The sequence below is a fragment of the Heteronotia binoei genome, chromosome 10, assembly GCF_032191835.1.
Source record: "Heteronotia binoei isolate CCM8104 ecotype False Entrance Well chromosome 10, APGP_CSIRO_Hbin_v1, whole genome shotgun sequence".
Taxonomy (NCBI): domain Eukaryota; kingdom Metazoa; phylum Chordata; class Lepidosauria; order Squamata; family Gekkonidae; genus Heteronotia; species Heteronotia binoei.
The window spans coordinates 97,951,721-97,972,446 of NC_083232.1; the positions used below are offsets into that span (position 1 = coordinate 97,951,721).

At 47.1% G+C, this 20,726-nt stretch overlaps 1 protein-coding gene across 3 annotated transcripts in view; it reads left to right on the forward strand.

Moving 5' to 3' along the window:
* Positions 1-20,726, forward strand: part of MOCOS (molybdenum cofactor sulfurase) — a 194,374-nt gene that overhangs the window by 119,948 nt on the left and 53,700 nt on the right. For 2 of the 3 annotated variants that reach the window (XM_060247821.1, XM_060247822.1), the window contains exons 7-8: positions 7,982-8,098; positions 18,366-18,821. In XM_060247821.1, the coding sequence (XP_060103804.1) occupies positions 7,982-8,098; positions 18,366-18,821 (573 nt within the window). The remainder of the gene's footprint in view (positions 1-7,981; positions 8,099-18,365; positions 18,822-20,726) is intronic. The other variant, XM_060247823.1, reaches the window with a different exon arrangement.

Below are 20,726 nucleotides of genomic sequence, written 5' to 3' on the forward strand. Positions count from 1 at the left end.
GGTACAGTACGTTGTAAAAGTCTAGTGAATGATATCAGAAGAAAGAAAGGCCAACACGCCCCCACAGGGGAAACAACAACAAAACCCTGTGTTCTCCGTTCTGCTGAAGTATATAGCGTGCAGCGACGGTCAAAGAATATGAATTAACTATTCTAATTCCTTTAAGAGCATATCCACTTATTAAATTAAATGTGATGACTCCAGCAAAGACAAATATTCATAGCTGGCCTAATGGCTTTTTTGGCTGGGTTCCAAAGAGCTGTCTTAAGAACTACTGGGGTGATTGTTCGCAATTGATTTTTTTTTTTTTGGTATCGATTTAGCAGTTAAGATTTCAGGCAAACAGGAGACGCTGATGGACTAGAAGCACAGAATACAAACTGGATTAAGAGGATGGAGATTGTGCTGCTGATGCCCTTCTGCTCAGCCGCCCGTAATTCTTTGGTTTGGATCATCCCTCAGTGTTTTGTGGTGGAAATCTTGGCATAAGAGCCTCCGGCCCAAAGCATTAGATGATCTTGTTTTGCCCAGCTACAAAGGAACTGATACTAGAACGGGTTTTTGTTAACACATGTTGGCAACATGCTTTTGTAGAATTGCTCTTTGTATATTTGATAGGTGTTTTTTCTGATTTTCCACAGAGGTTGCTGTTCCGCATCAGCGCTGTGGTGGAGGGGGGTGGTGGTGGAAAGGGCCATCAAGTCACAGCTGATTTATGGCGACCCCTGGTGGGGCAAGAGATGTTCAAGGGTGGTTTGCCATTGCCTGCCTCCGCATCTCAACCGCGGTATTCCTTGGAGGTCTCCCATCCAAATACTAGGCAGGGGTGACCCTGCTTAGCTGCTGATATCGGATAAGATCAGGCTAGTAGATATTCATGTTTATTTATTTTATTTATTGGATTTCTACCCCACGCCTCTCCCACAGTGTGAGACTCAGGGTGGCTCACATTTTATTAGACATGCAACTGAACCATAAGGTTCATCACTACACTTCCACTTGTAGCTGCTGGAATGGCCTTGGGTCAACCATAGCTCTCGTAGGAGTTGTCCTTGAAAGGGCAGCTTCCGTGAGAGCTCTCTCAGCCTCACCCACCTCACAGGGTGTCTGTCGTGGGGGAAGGAGATAAAAGAGATTGTAAGCTGCTCTGAGACTTTAATTCAGAGGGAAGGGCGGGGTACAAATCTATGGTCTTCTTCTAAAACATTAAAACAGTTACAACCTTGACTTTCTCATGGTTCCTAGAAATATTCCAGTGTGAATACATATTGCAGGTTCCACTGAAAAGAAAAGGATTAGCCCTAAGGTCTGCTGAAACAATTCTGTCTTGCATGCCTTGCGGAACTTTGCATGCCTTGCAGAACCCTGAGACTCTTGACTGAATCAGCAGGGGTCAGCTGAACCCAGGGGTTGTTTTTGTAGAAAAAGAGGTGGCAGAGCTCATTAGCATAACTCAGTAGCATATGCAGCCCCCTCAAGCCAAAAGCAACCTGATGCAAGAAAGGAGAGCCCCAGGCAAGTGAAGCCTGTTTGGGCTGGCTAGAGATCCAGCCAGCCCAAGCAGGCCTTGCTCACCTGGGGCTCTCCTGGGCCAATCCCCCAGTCAAAAGGCCAGCAAGCCACCCAAAATCACATAAGAAATGGAGAAACGGTGGCATGGGCTTCTCCAGGGCTTAGTGAGGGCTGCTGGGGGTGTGGGAAAGCTCCTGTTGTCTGACTGGCTGCCCGCTCTCCTAATCTAGGGATTGTTATGCAGCTGCACCTACTATTCAAAGGATGGTAGGTTGGGAGGAGAAGGGGGAACCCTCAGAAAGGTTCAGGAGCTGCACTCCTGTGAGCTCTTGCTGAATCTGAGACCTGGCTGAACCCCATCTCAGGTATAAAGGAAAATAGAGCACAGCGTAGAGGGCCATGATGTTTATTAAACGCGGAAAAATGTATTTTATCACCCAGCTGAATTTTTAAAATTTTAGCTTAAAGCCTGAGATCTGTATTCAGGAGAAGGAAAACAACGTTAATTCAAAGAAGACCGAGTTTCTTTGGTGACTTACTTCTGTGGTGCATCAACCATTTACGCTGCGAGAGTCTCTTGCAATAATCCGTAGACTGGAGGTGGTTCTTCTTTTTTAAAAAAGTAACAGTGCTAGGTTACTGTGTCTCTAGTTCCAAGACAGGGTTAATTTAAAGGGGTGGGTGGGTGGAAGGACATGTTTTTGAGCCTTTGACATTGGCTGTGCTTAACTAATGGCTTGTGGGGATCCGGGCTGCCATCTTGATATATTGAGGATGTAAAGGGAAACAATATGTTGTCGAAGGCTTTCACGGCTGGAGTCCGTTGGTTGTTCTAGATTTTCCAGGCTGTGTGGTCAGTTTTCTGGGATACACCTCTGAGGATGCCAGTCACAGTTGCTGGCGAAATGTCAGGTCTCACAATGCTAAGACCACGGCCACACAGCCCGGGAAATCTACAACAACCCGAGGAAACAAACAGGTTTCCCTGGGAGATGAAACATTTACAGTGGCCAGGCTGGATCTGTACTATTATGAATATGCTTGAAGTTCTGCACTGATGTTTTCGGGTCACGGACTCCATCCATCTTCTGGATTCCCCACTTCAGCTTGTTAAAATCAGAATGACACAGTTAACCATGGATGTACATGAGCATTGTCAGGGTCAACGGTGTTTTGTTCAGCAAGCAGTGTTTTCTCTGGTGTTTCTGGAATGGAATGTGCTTTACGTTTCGCATGCAATTAGGGTTGCCAGGTGGTACCTGGAGATCTTGGAGGAAATGGCTACTTTGGAGAGGAGCCTTTATGTTATACTGCTGAAGTCCTTTCCTTCCCCAAACCTCACTCTGAGAGCCAGTTTGGTGTAGTGGTTAAGTGTGCAGACTCTTGTCTGAGAGAACTGGGTTTAATTCCCCATTCCTCCACTTGCAGCTGCTGGAATAGCCTTGGGTCAGCCATAGCTCTCGCAGGAGTTGTCCTTGAAAGGGCAGTTTCTGTCAGAGCTCTCTCAGCTCCACCCACCTCAGAGGGTTTGATTCCCCACTCCTCCACTTGCAACTTCTGGAATACCCTTGGGTCAGCCATAGCTGTTGCAGGAGTTGTCCTTGAAAGGGCAGCTGCTGTGAGAGCCCTCTCAGCCCCACCCACCTCACAGGGTGTCTGTTGTGGGGTGGGGGAAGGTAGAGGAGATTGTGACCGCTCTGAGATTCAGAGTATAGGGGTTTGGGATATGAATCCAATACCATCTTCTTCTTCTCCCCAGACTCCACCTCCAAATCTCTAGGAATTTCCCAACACAAAGCTGGCACCTCTAAGTCGGGAAGCTGTTCCACCTAGGGCTGCCAACCTGCAGGTGGGACCTGGAGATCTCCTGAAATTACAACTGATCTCCAGGAGACAGAAATCGGTTTTCCTGGAGAAAATGGCAGCCACGGAGGGTGGATTCTGTGGCATCACATCCCTGCTAAAGCCTTCCCCTCTCCAAACTTCCATCCTCCCCAGGCTCCGTCCCCAGAGCATCAGGAACCCCCCCAACTGGAAGCTGGCACCTCTTGTTTCATCCCTAGAGCAGACTTGCATACGCTGAGAGCATCTTTTGGAGGAGTCTTCTGCCAAAGGTTGCATCATGAGTGAGAAGGAATCTGTGCAGCAGTTGTCTGATGAGCCTGCAAATGGATTTCCATGAATCAGCCTTGCAAACCCAGTTCAGTCAGTGGGCAGCCTTTAGGGTGTGGCCAGATCAGGCAAGCTTAATAGCTACTCTTACCCCCGCCAATTTGGACATCTTTTCTGTTGTATTTGCAAAAGCGCAGCACTGGAATTGTGCCAGCTGTTTCTAAAACGCCTGCTGGCAGCTTGTTGCTACAGCCTGCTCAGAGAGGCGCTCAGGTATGTGCTGCTGGCAGGGCCATTGTTATCATGGCTTGCGCCTTCTGTTCAAATCCCAGAGGAGGTAATATGTTGTTGAGGAGATGTTGAGATACTAAAGCCGCTTTTTAAAGTCATTTCCGCTTTCTGTGATCTCTCTTGGTTCTCGACGGACCTGCTGCGGCGGTCTGTTGCAGGACATGCGTGCTCTTTTTGCTCGCCCAGGCTAGCCTCCTCCCATCAGATCTCAGCGGTTACGCAGGGTCAGCCCAGGTTAGGGCTTGAATGAGACCGATAAGGAAGCCCAGGGCTGCTGCAGAGAGGCAGGCCGTGGCAACTGCCTCTGGAGGGTCTCTTGCTTTGAAAACCCTGGGAGGGCTCACCATAAGGCAGCTGTGACTTGATATTAAAAAGAAAAAAACCCTTCTTACATATGTGGACCAGGACTACTTGCAATTTTGTGCTCTTGCGTTGCTTCTCAGATCTGGGTATCATCTGCATATGGGTGACAACCCAGGCCCAAACTCCGGACTGACTGGGCAAGGGGGCACATATAGAGGTTAAATAACATTAGGAAAGGAATTGAAAACAAATCAGCCAGTATCATAATGCCCCTGTATAAATCGATGGTGCGGTCTCATTTGGAGTACTGTGTGCAGTTCTGGTCGCTGCACCTCAAAAAGGATATTATAGCGTTGGAGAAAGTCCAGAAAAGGGCAACTAGAATGATTAAAGGGCTGGAGCACTTTCCCTATGAAGAAAGGTTGAAACGCTTGGGGCTCTTTAGCTTGGAGAAACGTCGACTGTGGGGTGACATGATAGACGTTTACAAGATAATGCATGGGATGGAGAAAGTAGAGAAAGAAGTACTTTTCTCCCTTTCTCACGATACAAGAACTCGTGGGCATTCGATGAAATTGCTGAGCAGTCAGGTTAAAACGGATAATAGGAAGTACTTAATTCAAAGGGTGATTAACATGTGGAATTCACTGCTACAGGAGGTGGTGGCGGCTACAAGCATAGCCAGCTTCAAGAGGAGATTGGATAAAAATATGGAGCAGAGGTTCATCAGTGGCTATTAGTGGTATATATATATTTGGCCACTGTGTGACACAGAGTGTTGGACTGGATGGGCCATTGGCCAGATCCAACATGGCTTCTCTTATGTTCTTATGAGAGGATCACCCCCTGTGGCACACCACATTCAAATGGGTGACACAGGGAGGTCCACCCGCCAAGCTCCACTCTCTGTCCCCGCCCCCGGAGAAAGAAGGAGGAGGAGGAAGAAGATATCGATATTGGGTTTATATCCCGCACTATACTCTGAATCTCAGAGTGGTCACAATCTCCTTTACCTTCCCTCCCCCCCACAACAGACACCCTGTGAGGTAGGTGGGCCTGAGAGAGCTCTTACAGCCGCTGCCCTTTCAAGGATAACTCCTACAAAAGCTATGGCTGACCCAAGGCCATTCCATCAGGTGCAAGTGGAGGAGTGGGGAATCAAACCCGGTTCTACCAGATAAGAGTCCGTGCACTTAACCACTACACCAAATTGGCTCTCAAAACAACTGTGAGGCATCATTCTCCTCTCCCCCTTTTGATTTGCACAGCAACCTGGTGAGGTAGGTTAGACTGAAAGTCTGTGGCTTGTCCAAAATCAACCAATCAGCTTCCACAGTAGGAACCTGGGTCTGGAAGACTGTGCTCTGAAGTGCTGATTGTCACGTCACACTGGCTGTCATAGGTGACTGCTGCTGAACAGGAGCAAGCAGCCAGACCTAGTTAAGTCATGCTTGTCAGGTGGCATCAAGTCACTCAGAGAGGGCTGCCAGGCCTAGGGTAGGAAACCTCCAGGTGGAGCCTGAAGATCTATTGGGATCACAATTGAACTCCAGACAACAGATCTCTCTCCCCATGGAGAAAATAACTGCTCTGGAGGGTGGATTCTTTTGCATTATATTCAGCTGGGGCCTCACCCCTCCCCAAACTCTGGCTTCTGTAAACTCCACCACAAAATCTCGAGCTGGCAATCCTAGCCTTTCTCCCTCAAAGGCCAAAATAGGCCTGGAAAGGGCCTCCCCATGCCACCTTTTACTGACAGGACCAAGTTTGGTTGACTAGCAACAGGCACTGAGGGGAAAGTGAAGGCAGCTTCCCCAGTGGCCCATTCAAACACAGGACTCCATATTCTCTTCTTCTCTTTTCTCTCTCTGTACCAAGAATAAAATGTCATTATTCTGCTGGTAAGGGATGCCATTATTGTTCTCTGTGTGTCTCTGGCTGTTTGGTTACCCAGAGGAGGAGGGGGAAGAGCTCTCAGCCAATCGAGGGAAGGCTTTCTGAGGCTCTTTCCCTCCTCCTCCCTCCCTCAGCCCATCGAGGGGAGGCCCCTTTTTGCGAAGCAGTGCCAATCGAGGGAGGGCTTTCTGCTGCAGTTTCCCTCCTCCTCCCTCTGTCAGCCAATCTCTCTTTCCTCTGCAAAGCAGTGCCTCAGTCCTCAGCCAGTGGAACACGAGCTTGAGTGGTGGTTGGCAGGCCAATGGTTGATGGAGTTCCCACCACAGCTTATGGGAGACCTGGATTTGGCATCACCACGGGGCTTTTATTATATAAAGGATATCTCCCTGAGCCATGCCTTGCAGGGGAAGGCGGTTTAAAAATCTAATTTAATAAAAGAAATAATAAAAAAGTAATCTGCTGTGAGCACTTTGCAGGATGGTCAGGATACCTGTTCCATATCCTGTACCCAAATGAGAATGGCCTACATGCCCCAAGACACCTTGGTGAAAAAAAATGTCTATAGTCCCACTAGTACTTAAGCCCAGGGCAGGATCTTGAAAGACTGTAATTCAGGGAAATTTAAAGAGGACTGGGAGAAATTTCAAAAATATATTGAAGAACAATGGAAAGTGAAGAGACATTTAGTGATTTTTGATAACATTAACTGAAGTTTTACTGAGAAGATAAGCTGCAAATATTGAATATTGTTTTAATATGTAATCTAGCAGAAGATTAGACTATGAGATAAATAGAGGGTTAATCATAATAGCAATTATTATATAGTCTTGGTTCATATTGTGGTAAGGTAAATGTAAATTTCAGTGAAGAGTCTATAACTGTGAATTTCTTCTTGTTTTGATTACTGGCGGAAGTCATGAAACAGAAGAGGGGGGAGGAGGAGGGAATTTTGTAGTGTATTGGTTAATATCTTTAAGTATATGTTTGATGAATATTTTTCAATATATTGCAAAACAATAAAATTGGTTTACACATAAAAAAAATGTGACTGTATTGGGCTGCTGCATGATTTTTGTGTGTGGCAAATGGGCCTTGCTGGGAGTTTTTTGTTGCTTTTCAAATGCTAAAGGGCCCCTTTCTTGCACGCATTTATTTACAAGTAGGAGTTAAATCATAAAGTCGCAGAATTAGATTACCTAATTATGCTCGTTCTGTCAGCAGTTTCACTTACATGAAATGATATTTAAAATACCATGCGTTTTTCTCTGTTGAACAGTATGAACTTTAAATTCGGCAACAAGACCGCTGAGCCTTAAATTGAAAGAAAAATCCTAGTGCATTTTTTTTTAATGAATCAGATTTTTATTAACAGATTTTCAGTTTACAATAAAGAACACTGTAATCTATCACCTCAAATAATGCAGCCTTAGTGAGGATATAATAAACAAATTAAAAAAAAACAAGAAAAAGAAAGAGTAAGCCATAAAATAGAGAACCAAGGAGCAATCATACAATTGGATTTATATCCCGCCCTCCACTCCGAAGAGTCTCAGAGCGGCTCACAATCTCCTTTACCTTCCTCCCCCACAACAGACACCCTGTGAGGTGGGTGGGGCTGGAGAGGGCTCTCACAGCAGCTGCCCTTTCAAGGACAACCTCTGCCAGGGCTATGGCTGACCCAAGGCCATGCTAGCAGGTGCAAGTGGAGGAGTGGGGAATCAAATCCGGTTCTCCCAGATAAGAGTCCGCATACTTAACCACTACACCAAACTGGCTCTCCAATTGTACTAGTGCTTTCTTGATTTACACCTTTTATTATATAGATTCATTTAATCTTTCTTTTCTGTGGTCCTGTCGAAACCATTAGGTGGACAGATTGGCCGGGCTCTACAATATCCATGTTCGCACTGGCTGTTTCTGCAACACTGGAGCTTGCCAGCAGCATTTGGGGATTAGTGATGAGGACATTAAAAAGAACCTCCAGGTCAGTATGCGTTTGGATCATCGATGCCTGGTAATGCTGCCTAGCCATTCACAATTCCCAGTCCAAAAGATGGATCAAGATGGGTGGCTCCGTTAGTCTGTCTGTAGCTGTAGGGGGCGGTGGGGGGAGGGGAAGCAAGAGCATAACAGCACCTTAAAGACTAACAAAATTCGGGGCAGGGGATGAGTACCAGTATACCAAAGGTATCTGAAGAAGAGAACAGTGACTCGTGCTACAGATTTTCCTAATCTTTTAAGGTGCTGCTGGACTTGCTCTTTTCTGCAGTCCAAAGGATGGTTCATCTGTTTGCTTATGAAGAGCAGGGGTGGCCAAACTTGCTAAATGTAAGAACCACATGGAATAAACATCAGATGTTTGCAGGGGTGGAATGCTAGTAGAAGCTCCTTTGCATATTAGGCCACACACCCCTGATGTAGCCAATCCTCCAAGAGCTTACAAAAAAGAGTCTTGTAAGCTCTTGGAGGATTGGCTACATCAGGGGTTTGTGGCCTAATACGCAAAGGAGCTCCTGCTACAATTTCACCACCGGATGTTTGAGAGCCACAAGACATGAACGTCAGATGTATGAAGGCCACAAGACAGGAAGGAAGGCAGATGGGAGGAGGGAGGGAGAGTAGAAAGAAAACAACTTTAAATTCATTCCCCAAGTCAGCTGATGAGGCAGTGTGGGATTCAAGAGCCACACAATATGTGTGAAAGAGTCATATGCAGCTCCCAAGCCACAGTTTGGCCACCCCTGAGCTAGATTGTAGGGATACTTCTGCCATGTTTCTACGGATATCTTTGGCCTTTTACGCACAAATATTTTCCCTCACGTTCACCATGTACATCCGTCAGGTTTTCTTTGTTGTTCTGCATTTCCTTTCACTTTCAAAGTGCATGTCCATCAAGTTTTCTTTGCCCTTTTGCATTGATTTCCCTCCTTTTCAGCACTCAGTTCACTTTCTGGTGATTGTTTCTCTGGCTTTCTAAGAGAGCTTTTGCACTGATTTTTTCCCCCTTGCTTCAGTTTCCAAACTGAAGTTAATTCAAAAGCGTACATATTCCCTCAGATTCCCCCCCCCCCCGCCTCTTTGCTGGCTCTGATCCTGTTACCTTCCCTTCCCCCCCCCCTTCAGAGCTTGCAAAGAGGCTTTTCCCCCCTCCAGTGATCTGACTCCAACAAAAGACTCCTTTCGATAGATTCATGCTACATGTAAAAAAAAAAAGTAAAACCTTTTTCTGCTGCTCCCATTGAGCAGCCTGGCCAAGGATTCCCACCTCCCACTTTGCCTTCCTTGGCAAATTCACTCACTCCCCCCTCAAAAGAACTGCCCGCTTCTTTCCTCCTCCCTCCACCTTCCCTCTGTTGGCAGCCCTCAAGCGATGGCAGCGGTGGCAGCGGCTGCTCCTGCTCCCCGCCTTGCCTCCCCCAGGGTGCTGAGCAGGGATGGAATTCTGGCAGGAGCTCCTTTGCATATTATGCCACACACCCCTGATGTAGCCAATCCTTCAAGAGCTTACAAGGCTCTTTTTTGTAAGCTCTTGGAGGATTGGCTACGTCAGGGGGTGTGGCCTAATATGTAAAGGAGCCCTTCCTAGAATTCCATCCCTGGTGCTGAGGTCAGCAGTGGCAGTGCCTTCTAATGAGGTGGCCTCACTGCTCTTGTTACTGCTGCTGCAGTGGCTGCCATCCTGTTCTTCTACCCAGACGTCTACAGCAAGGAGTGCCAGTTCCTCCATGAGGAGCCCAGCAGAAGTGCCGCTTCCACTGCCTTCCGGGGCCTCTGCCCCAGGTGCCCTTGGTGGGCTCCTTCCAGGCCCTGCCCCTCCTCCTGTCACCGCCTTGCTGGGGCAGGGTGGTGGCTACCTGTGGGGCATATCAGTGAATTCTTCCTTTTGTTAAGGCACTGTTTCTGAATTGTAAAGAAACTTGATTTAGGTACATCTAGAAAGTTAGCTTCTTTTTTTTGCCAAAGAAAAATAAGACATACACTGAGTAATTGGGACTGCAGTGGTCTCAACTCAAATTCATTTCATAATAAGCCTGCAGTCCTGGACTAGGGGCCAGCAATATAAGACTTTATAAACAGTGCAGCAGTCATTCCCAATCCATGCGATCCCATGCTGTCCCCATGCAGCAAGTAATCTGTGGAACGCTGGCTCTGTTTTTCTCCAGAATAAACTCTTAGTGAGCTGGATATTACCAACAGACCATCCTCTTAGAATTTATTCTTTGCATTCATTCTTCGCATAGAATATAGCCCAGTGGTTAGCAGCTGATATATTTTTTTTACTATCTAGAAATTAAGCTAAACAAATTAAGAAGATTCTTGCAAAAGGTACAGAATGAACTTTAAGATGCTGAATTCCATTATAAGTGGGTAGTAGTGATATTTAATGTAGAAAGAAAAGATTTGTTGTATGTGGCCATTGGCTGTCACAATATAAGATTAAACACAATATATTTAATGTCTATTTTATTGGTATCGCCTTCGCAAATACTAGAGATTCCTGAATAGAAGCTCCTGGTGACATTGCTATCGACCCCACTCATTCTGATCCCAGGGGAAAGAGAGCCCATGTGGACTGGAGGGGGAAAGAGGGAGAGGGAGGAAGACAGAAGGCAGGGCAAGGCAGGCGCCCAAATGACTGAGCAGATGAAGACAGAGGGGGGAAGGGGAGGGCAATTGGCACCATTGTAACAGTTAAAAGGAAGGGGAAAAGGTAAAGGTAGTCCCCCATGCAAGCACCAGTCGTTTTCGACTCTGGGGTGACGTTACTTTCACGACGTTTTCACGGCAGACTTTTTTACAGGGTGGTTTGCCATTGCCTTCCTCAGTCACCTATACTTTCCCCCCAGCAAGCTGGGGACTCATTTGACCAACCTCGGAAGGACGGAAGGCTGAGTCAACCTCAAGCCGGCTACCTGGAAACCCAGCTTCTGCTGGGGATCGAACTCAGGTCGTGAGCAGAGCTTAGGACTGCAGTACTGCAGCTTTAACACTGCGCCACGGGGCTCCCTAAAAGCAAAATGTAAAATAAAGGTGAAGGTAGTTCCCTGTGCAACCACCAGTCATTTTCGACTCTGGGGTGACGTTGCTTTCACAATGTTTTCATGGCAGACTTTTTTACGGGGTGGTTTGCCATTGCCTTCCCCAGTCACCTACACTTTCCCCCCAGCAAGCTGGGTACCCATTTTACCGACCTCAGAAGGATGGAAGGCTGAGTCAACTTCGAGCCGGCTACCTGAACCCAGCTTCTGCTGGGATCGAACCAAAATGCATACCTTCCATCTCATTTGCCTCCAAAACTGTATTCTGCGTCTCCTTTTCTTTGTCTTAATTTTACTGCATAAAGCCTCATCTTGATACACAGATTTTCCACCTGGAAAGGTTTTTTCCTACGAGCCTATGGAATAGATCCTAACTAGCGCATCATGCTGGTGACCTGCTGAATGAGGGGACGAATGAAAGGGCGTTTGTCCTGAGAATGACCATTATGACCCCTTCCAACTCTATAATTCTGTGACATCTCCAGGTGCCACCTGGAGGTTGGCAGCCTCAGCATGACATCATTATGAGGGTAAAAAGGCCAAGGTAGTCCCCTGTACAAGCACCAGTCGTTTTCGACTCTGGGGTGACATTGCTTTCACGACGTTTTCACGGCAGACTTTTTACGGGGTGGTTTGCCACTGCCTTCCCCAGTCATTTACGCTTTCCCCCCCAGCAAGCTGGGGACTCATTTTACCAACCTCGGAAGGCTGAGTCAACCTCGAGCCGGCGACCTGAGAACCCAGCTCCCCCCAGAATCGAACTCAGATCGTGAGCAGAGCTTAGGACTGCAGTACTGCAGCTTTAACACTCTGCGCCACGGGAAAGGAAGTCCCAAGCAAACTGGCAGCCCAGCAACAGTGGAGCTTCCTTCTGCTCTTCCCTCCTCCTGTCATGCCAACCCCAAGGGCAGCACCTGCCGGCTCAGCCAGGCAGCGGCCACTGGAAGGCAACCTGACTCAGGAGCGGGTTGGCGCCTCCATAGTGGACCTGTCAAGGAACTCCATGTGCTGAGCCAAAAACTAGCGCACGAAGGGTTAACATTTGTGAGCCAGCCCACCCTAGCACACTTAGCTGGAACAAGGGATGTAAGGGAGAGAGACACAGTGGTGTGGGAAAGCTTTGGAAACATTTTCCCCTTAAATGCTTTAGTGGACAAATGTTGGGGGGCGGAACCATTTTGGCAGTCTCCAGAAGCCTATCATTAAAATGACACCTTTAAAAAAAGAATTAAAAACTTTGGACCCCACAAGTGACATTCCCGCCCCAATTGTGTGTTTTGGTCGTAGCTGCAGAATACTGCAGAGAAAAAAGAATAGTGCGTATGGCAGACACACAAATCCAAAGTCAAGCTTAAAGGGATTCTCTGAGGTAAGCTGTCTGTGCATAAGAGGGCTTACTGGACCTAGTACACACATGCAGAGCAAGTACTGAAGAACAGGACGCTTCCCAGAAAGCCTAAGAGCTATAGGGCCAGTTTCTTTAAGAATGCTTTCTTACATCTTTTTCATGGCTGTAATCATTCTATAATCTATGCAAATAATATTCGGTTTGCCTTGGCAGCTTCCAAAATCTTCCTTTAGGGCAGTTGTTAATTTTTTCTCTGTCCATTAATTCTGTTCTCCTCTTGCATTCTGCCTCTCGGATATTTGCTTTTTTTATCAGGTTTTATGGCCATGAAATTGTACTTCCACTAGGAAGTCTACAGAAGGGTCCTTCGAGATATTCTGAGCCCTCACCCCTCCTTTCAAAATTCGAGTCCAGCAGCACCTTCAAGACCTAGCAGATTTTCCAGAATACCAGCTTTCATGAGATGAGACAAGTTTTTTGGTAATGGTAGAAAGTACTATCAAGTCACAAACTGACTTATGACGACGCCATAGGATTTTCAGGGCAAGAGATATCCAGAGGCAGTTTGCCTGCCTCTGTTTAGCAACCCTACATATAAACATGGATCAACATATGGAGCAGAGGTCCATCAGTGGCTATTAGCCACAGCATATTGTTGGAACTCTCTGTCTAGGGCAGTGATGCTCTATATTCTTGGTGCTTGCGGGGGGGCACAGTGGGAGGGCTTCTAACCCCACTGGTGGATCTCCTGATGGCACCTGGTTTTTTGGCCACAGAGTGTTGGACTGGATGGGCCATTGGCCTGATCCAACAGGGCTTCTCTTATGTTCTTATGTGACACAGAGGGTTGGACTGGATGGGCCATTGGCCTGATCCAACATGGCTTCTCTTATGTTCTTATGTGACACAGAGTGTTGGACTGGCTGGGCCATTGGCCTTATCCAACAGGGCTTCTCTTATGTTCTTATGTGACACAGAGTGTTGGACTGGATGGGCCATTGGCCTGATCCAACATGGCTTCTCTTACGTTCTTATGTGACACAGAGGGTTGGACTGGATGGGCCATTGGCCTGATCCAACAGGGCTTCTCTTATGTTCTTATGTGACACAGAGTGTTGGACTGGCTGGGCCATTGGCCTTATCCAACAGGGCTTCTCTTATGTTCTTATGTGACACAGAGGGCGTTTTCGCACTGACCTTACGCCGGAGCGACGTCCCTCTTCACCGCGCAGCGTCTGCACGGATTTCGCACTAATTGCTCCGCAGAACCCGGAAGAGCCGCAAAGTCCCGCGGCTTTTGCGTCGCAAATGTAAACCGCCAAAAACCAGTTTACATTTGCGACGCAAATTCCGCGGGACTTTGCGGCTCTTCCGGGTTCTGCGGAGCAATTAGTGCGAAATCCGTGCAGACACTGCGCGGTGAAGAGGGACGTCGCTCCGGGGTAAGGTCAGTGCGAAAACGCCCAGAGTGTTGGACTAGATGGTCTATTGGCCTGATCCAACAGGGCTTCTCTTATGTTCTTAACCCTGGACTTCCTTGGTGGTCTTCCATTCAAGTACTAACCAGGACTAACCCTGCTTAGCTTCCAAGATCTGCTTAGCTTCCAAGGTAGATCTGACAAGCCTGGGCCATCTAGTTCAGGATGAGCATTTTAGTCAGTTAGTTTGTTAGATTTTTTAGTTGCCACCAATGTTCCCTCTGAAGCTGTGGAGTCTTGTGAGCAAAAATTCTACTTTGTGAGCTACTGGCCTTAAAGTTGTGAGCTGCTACATAAATTAGTTTGCTCCAGGGCCATTTTTCCTGAGCGGAGACATGAATGTGTGAGCTGGCGGTGAAAAAAATGGTGAGCTAGCTCACCCTAACTCAGCTTAGTGGGAACACTGCTTGCCACTCGCCCAAAGAGTTTTGGAGCAACTTGCAACATTAAAACCAGTAAGGCTAAAACAATATAAAAATAAATAAATATAAAACATAAAATATTAACATTAAATTAGAGGATGACTGAAGAGAGCATGGGGGGTTGTAACAGGAGAGGCAGTCTGAGACCATTAAGGGCCATAAAGGTGAACACCAACAACTTGCATTGAATCTTGGAGACTCATTGGAAGCCAGTACAGCTGCTGCAGAACTGAAGTAATATGAACTCACCATGAAGTTCCTGTCAGCAGCCAGGCAACTGCATTCTGGACCACTTGCAATTTCTAGTGCATTTTCAAGGGTAGCCCTACATAGAACAGATTGCAGTAGTCCAGTCTGGAGGTGACCATTGACTTACAAAAGCTTACATCCTGGAAAACTTGGTTGGTCTTGAACAGGGTATTTTTTTAATTTGCCATCTAGTCACAACTGATTTATGGCAACTCCATGGGGTTTCAAGGCAAGAGATATTCAGAGGTGGTCTGCCATTACTTGCCTCCGCATAGTGACTCTGGACTTCCTTGGTGGTCTCCCATTCAAGATCTTCCCAGATCTGAAGAGATCGATGTTGCTGGACTCTTGTTTTGTTCTCCTATTATAGACCAAAACTGCTTCCTACCTCAACGTCACCACTTCTTGTGAGGCACCTTGGTAGGGGTTGGACTTCCCTAGGCTTTAGAGGGCCAGTCTAAGCAACAGCTTTGGAATGCTGGGGGTCAGAGTCAACATTGGTTATCGCTATGGCAACAGACTGCACTAGCTGCAGAAGCAACCTAATGGAGTAAGGATTTTTTAAACAGAAAAGAAGAAGAAGAAGAAGAAGAAGAAGAAGAAGAAGAAGAAGAAGAAGAAGAAGAAGAAGATGATGATGATGATGATGATATTGGATTTATATCCCGCCCTCCACTCCGAAGAGTCTCAGAGCGGCTCACAATCTCCTTTACCTTCCTCCCCCACAACAAACACCCTATGAGGTAGATGAAGATATTGGATTTATATCCCGCCCTCCACTCCAAAGAGTCTCAGAGCGGCTCACAATCTCCTTTACCTTCCTCCCCCACAACAAACACCCTATGAGGTGGGTGGGACTAAGAGGGCTCTCCCAGCAGCTTCCCTTTCAAGGACAACCTCTGCCAGAGCTCTGGCTGACCCAAGGCCATTCCAGCAGGTGCAAGTGGAGGAGTGGGGAATCAAACCCGGTTCTTCCAGATAAGAGTCCGCACACTTAACCACTACACCAAACTGGCTCTCCGCAAGTCTTTTAAGAACGAGAAAACTCTTTGGAGGTTAGACTCCCTGGTACTATACCTAGCTGATGTTACCTGCCTTGAGCCCATTTGGGGAAGGGCAGGATAGAAATACAACAAATAAATGTCCCCTCCTCCTCTCCCCAAACCCTTCCCTTCCCAGACCCTACATTACAAATCTCCAGGAATTTTCCTTCCCAGAGTTGGCAGCTGTCCTGTGTGTGGTGTTGCCTGGTGAGGCCGTCATCTTTCACCATGTGACCCACAGAATTTCACATCCCTGACTTGATAAGAGAGAGGAAAGATCACAAAAGATGCAGAATCCTGAAGTCTTCCCCTACACAAGCTGGCTCTACACCCTGCTGGAAGGACACTGTATGTCAGACTTTGGAACTTCAAATGAAAACGGACCATTTTGTTTCAAAATTAATCCATTTATTTGAGAACTAGTGGTCTGGGATAGAAGCAGATTGAGTTTGATACATTCCAAGGCTGTGCCTGGTATTTTGTAGAGTACATGAAAGCAAAACAATAAAACCATTCTCACACCTCGAGAGACAGTTGTCTGTTCCCATACTCCCTTATCTCTTTCCCAAGGAGGGAACCCCGCTGGTTACCTTGGGGCATACCAGCTTCAAAGGCTCAAGGCATTTGTTAGCGCCAAGTGAAGAATTCCTCTCCTTGCGGTTAGCAACTGTCCCTTCCTGTTTGAAATGCAGATCTTTATTCCCAGGGTTAGTAATAGCGTACAAGATGGCGTTAGTTAGGGCAAGGGAATACATCTACTCATGGCATAGCTAGGTATGAGTTACAATGTCTGACACTGTACTTCTGAATATTAAGGAGTCTATATTTCTGATGAGATGTGGCTTGGTGGGATGGATGTGGGTTGGATCAGGTCATGGCAGGGGGGGTGGGTGGGCAATAATTCTCCCCCCCCCCATCCCCATCCCAGTTCTTGGCCAGAAATTGGGGCCTCTGCCTTGAAAATTAGTCCCTATAGGAGGGAAAGGCACATGGGCCATGTGTTTCTTCCCTGTACAAAAGCTAATAGCTGCCCAGCACGCCTTTTCTAGTATCTGTGTTTGTGTGGAGGGAGAGTGTTAGATTCCTAGGCCCCAGCACCATGGTCCACAGCTGTCTTCAAATGAAGCTAAAGAGATGGGATCTTCCTCCTCTTCTCCTCTTGCCTCTCCCCATATAAGCCCTTCGCTACTTAAATAATATAAGAACCCCAAGGCGCAGAGTAGTAAAGCTGCAATACTGCAGTCCTAAACTCTGCTCACGACCTGAGTTCAATCCCGGCGGAAGCTGGTTTCAGGTAGCCAGCTCCAGGTCAGCCTTCCATCCTTCCGAGGTTGGTAAAATGAGTACCCAGCTTGTTGGGGGGAAAGTGTAGATGGCTGGGGAAGGCAATGGCAAGGAAAGGAAAGGTCCCCTGTGCAAGCACCAGTCATTTCCGACTCTGGGGTGACGTTGCTTTCACGGCGTTTTCACGGCAGACTTTTTGCAGGGTGCTTTGCCATTGCCTTCCCCAGTCATCTGCGCTTCCCCCCAGCAAGCTGGGGACTCATTTGACCGACGTCAGAAAGATGGAAGGCTGAGTCAACCTCGAGCCGGCTACCTGAAAACCCAGCTTCCGCCAGGGATCGAACTCCAGTCGTCACCCTGTAAAAAGTCTGTCGTGAAAATGTTGTGAGAGTGACGTCACCCCAGAGTCGAAAACGACTGGTGCTTGCACAGGGGACTCCCTTGGCCTTTTTTTACTTAAGTAATATCATGCAGTGCTATGAACAAAGAAAGGGAAGTCCCCTTACCTGGTTCTGCCTTCCCAGCATGTCACACAGTTGCCATGGGGAATAGAAACGACCCACCCTTGATGCCCTTGAAGAGAACTAGCTAGTGCAGAACACAGCTTGCTTGTCATTTGACAAGAAACAACAGGTGTGATCACATGTGACACCTATCTTAGAACAACTGAATTGGTGACCTACCTGCTTTGAGGTTCAATATAAGGTGCTGGGTGTAATCTCTGCAGCCTTCCTCAGCCCAGGGCCTTATGGAGTACCTCTGGAGTACCTCTTCCTGCATTAATCTCCAGCTCCTCTGTGCTCTTTCCACTTTGGGAATATTTTGTAAAGATGGGTCCAGATAGGTTTGTCTAAAGAGGGCATTTCAGAGCATGGGTTTGAGAACTGGAAGGATATCTGGGGAGGATGTGACACAAAATAAGGTGTCCTACTTACTCTCAAGCTCTGTGGCGCAGAGTGGTAAAGCTGTAGTACTGCAGTCTAAGCTCTCAGCTCATGACCTGAGTTCGATCTCGGTGGAAGCTGGGTTCAGCTAGCCGGCTCAAGGTTAACGCAGCCTTCCATCCTTCCGATGTTGGTAAAATGAGGACCCAGCTTGCTGCGGGGAAAGTGTAGATGACTGGGGAAGGCAATGGCAAACCACCCCATAAAAAGTCTGCTGTGAAAACGTCATGATGTGACATCACCCCAGAGTCAGAAACAACTAGGGCTTGCACACCTTTACCTTTTTACCCTCTCACGGACAGGATCTTGAGGGATTCCCTTGCCACTCACAACCCCTCCATCTCTGTGAACAGAATTTGTTCATGTAAAAATGGTCAAATATTTCATATTTTTGTAATATTAAAAAAAAATACGTTCATAGTACTTTTATTTTAACCTAACTAGGCTGGCCATGTCTGCGGAGACGACATAGATGTAATCGATGGACGTCCCACTGGGTCTGTGAGGATCTCGTTCGGCTATATGTCCACATTTGAAGACGCACAAACCTTTCTGAAGTTCATTATTACCACCAGGCTCTGTGGTTGCAACATACTTAATTGCCCTTCTCAAGAAGAGACTGTTTCACCAGTGACAGCGTCGCCGAAAGAAAATGGCTACAATCACGATAACAACATTGTTGACAAACTTCCTCTGAAGAGAATCATCACAGACTCTCAGCTTAACACCAGTTCTCCTTTGGAGGTGGCCTCAATCTGTCCACAGCTTGCTGAGGGACATTCAGAGAGGAGCGAGATTGAAATTTCTGGGAATTCAGCAGGAGTACAACACATTGGTAGAATGCCAGTAACTGTCACCAACATTTATCTCTACCCAATCAAATCATGTGCTGCCTTTGAGGTAAATGCTTTCAGAACTACATTGTGTTTTCTGTCATGTGTATCCCTGAATATTGAGTTTTTTGCATAGAGATTTTTCTTTCTGAACAGAGAAGTATCAGTCATATGAGTCTTGGCCTGGCATCTGAAGTATTACAAATGCCAGTTTGGTATAGTAGTTAAGTGTGCGAACTCTTATCTGGGAGAATCGGGTTTGATTCCGCACTCCTTCACTTGCACCTGCTGGAATGGCCTTGGGTGAGCCGTAGCTCTCGCAAGGGTTGTTCTTGAAAGCGCAACTTCTGGGAGAGCTCTCTCAGCCCCACCTACCTCACAGAGTGTTTGTTGTGGGGGAGGAAGGTAAAGGAGATTGTGAGCTGCTCTGAGACTCTGAGGTTCAGAATGAAAGTGAGATATAAATCCAACATCATCATCATCACTATCAACCCAATTTTTTAAAAAATAATTTAATAATTGCCCTGTCGTGGCTCATACCAGGCTCTGGGCGATGTACAATATATATTGTGTCAAGCATGTGGGTTCAATGATGAGTCGAGTTTGAAACAAAGACTACGTTTATTGACAGACCGATACTTTAGCTGAAGCCATTTATTGAGAAGAATGTTGGTTACAGAGATACAATACTTTTAAGGACTACTTCAAAGGAATTCCAAGGGAGGGGGGATAGGATGAGAGCGTTCACACATACAGTGTCAAAACTGTTCACATTCCCAGGGCGTTATCTGGGCTCCAACCTTGCCCAGCACAGATGGCCAGTACTCCCTTTAGAAGTTCCCTGAGAAGGCAGTGATTACTTGGTTCCCTTCTCACTACATCAAACTAACAGCTATACATCAAGGTAATAAACAAAAAAGAATAACAAACTCTCAGGCCGGAGTCTCTTCTGACATTCTCCAGACCCAGTCTTTGACAGGACCCTAAACCCATCGATTATAGATCAGAATTAGGCATGCTTGACAATTGTCCCATTACAAAAATAATATATAAAGACAGCACACAATTTAGTTAAAAGTTTAAAAACTCAGGTGGTGCCCTGAAGGTTTTTGTTGTATCTTGGACTGCCAAGGTGTCCTGTTGGCTCCCCCAGGACACCCTGTTGAGTGGGTTGACTAGAAAGGGAAGGTGCCAGCCAGAGAATAAACTGTTGCTGCCCGTTCCAAAAGCCTGGCAGAACATCTCTGTCTTCCAGGCCCTGCAGAATTGCATGAGGTCTCATGTCATCTGGCAGAGAGTTCCGCAGGTCAGGGCCAGGGTCAAAAAGGCCCTTGCCCTAGTGGAGGGCAGCCGGACCACCCTAGTGCCGGGGATCACCAGAGTGTTGCTACCAATAGAGTGTAAGGCTCTTCCAGGGGCATACTGGAGGAGATGGCCCCACAGATAAGTTGGTTCCAGACCGCTCAAGACCTTAAAGGTAAGACTCACAACCTTTTATCTGACTCGGTACTCCACTGGGAGCCAGTGTAGCTGGCGTAGCACCAGTTGAATACATGCCGTCTGTGACATTCCCATCAAGACTCGTGCCACCACATTCTGGACTCGTTGGGATTTCTGGGTCAGTCTTGTGGGTAGGCCAGCGTAGAACAAGTTACAGTAGTCTAGTCTGGAGGTGACTGTTGCATGGATTACTATGGCTAGGTCAAGACACAATAGGAGGGAAGCTAGTTGCTGAGCTTGGTGGAGGTGGAAGAACGCCACCCTGGCAATATGCGTGGCCTGGGCCTCCATTGAGAGGGAATTATTTAGGGCTTTTTTTGAGCAGGAACGCACAGGAATGCAGTTCCGGCTGTCTTGGCATCAGGGGGTGTGGCCTAATATGCAAATAAGTTCCTTCTGGGCTTTCTCTTACAAAAAAACACTGTGTAAAACAATGGTGCCACCAGAGGGTGTGATGTAATATGCAAATGAG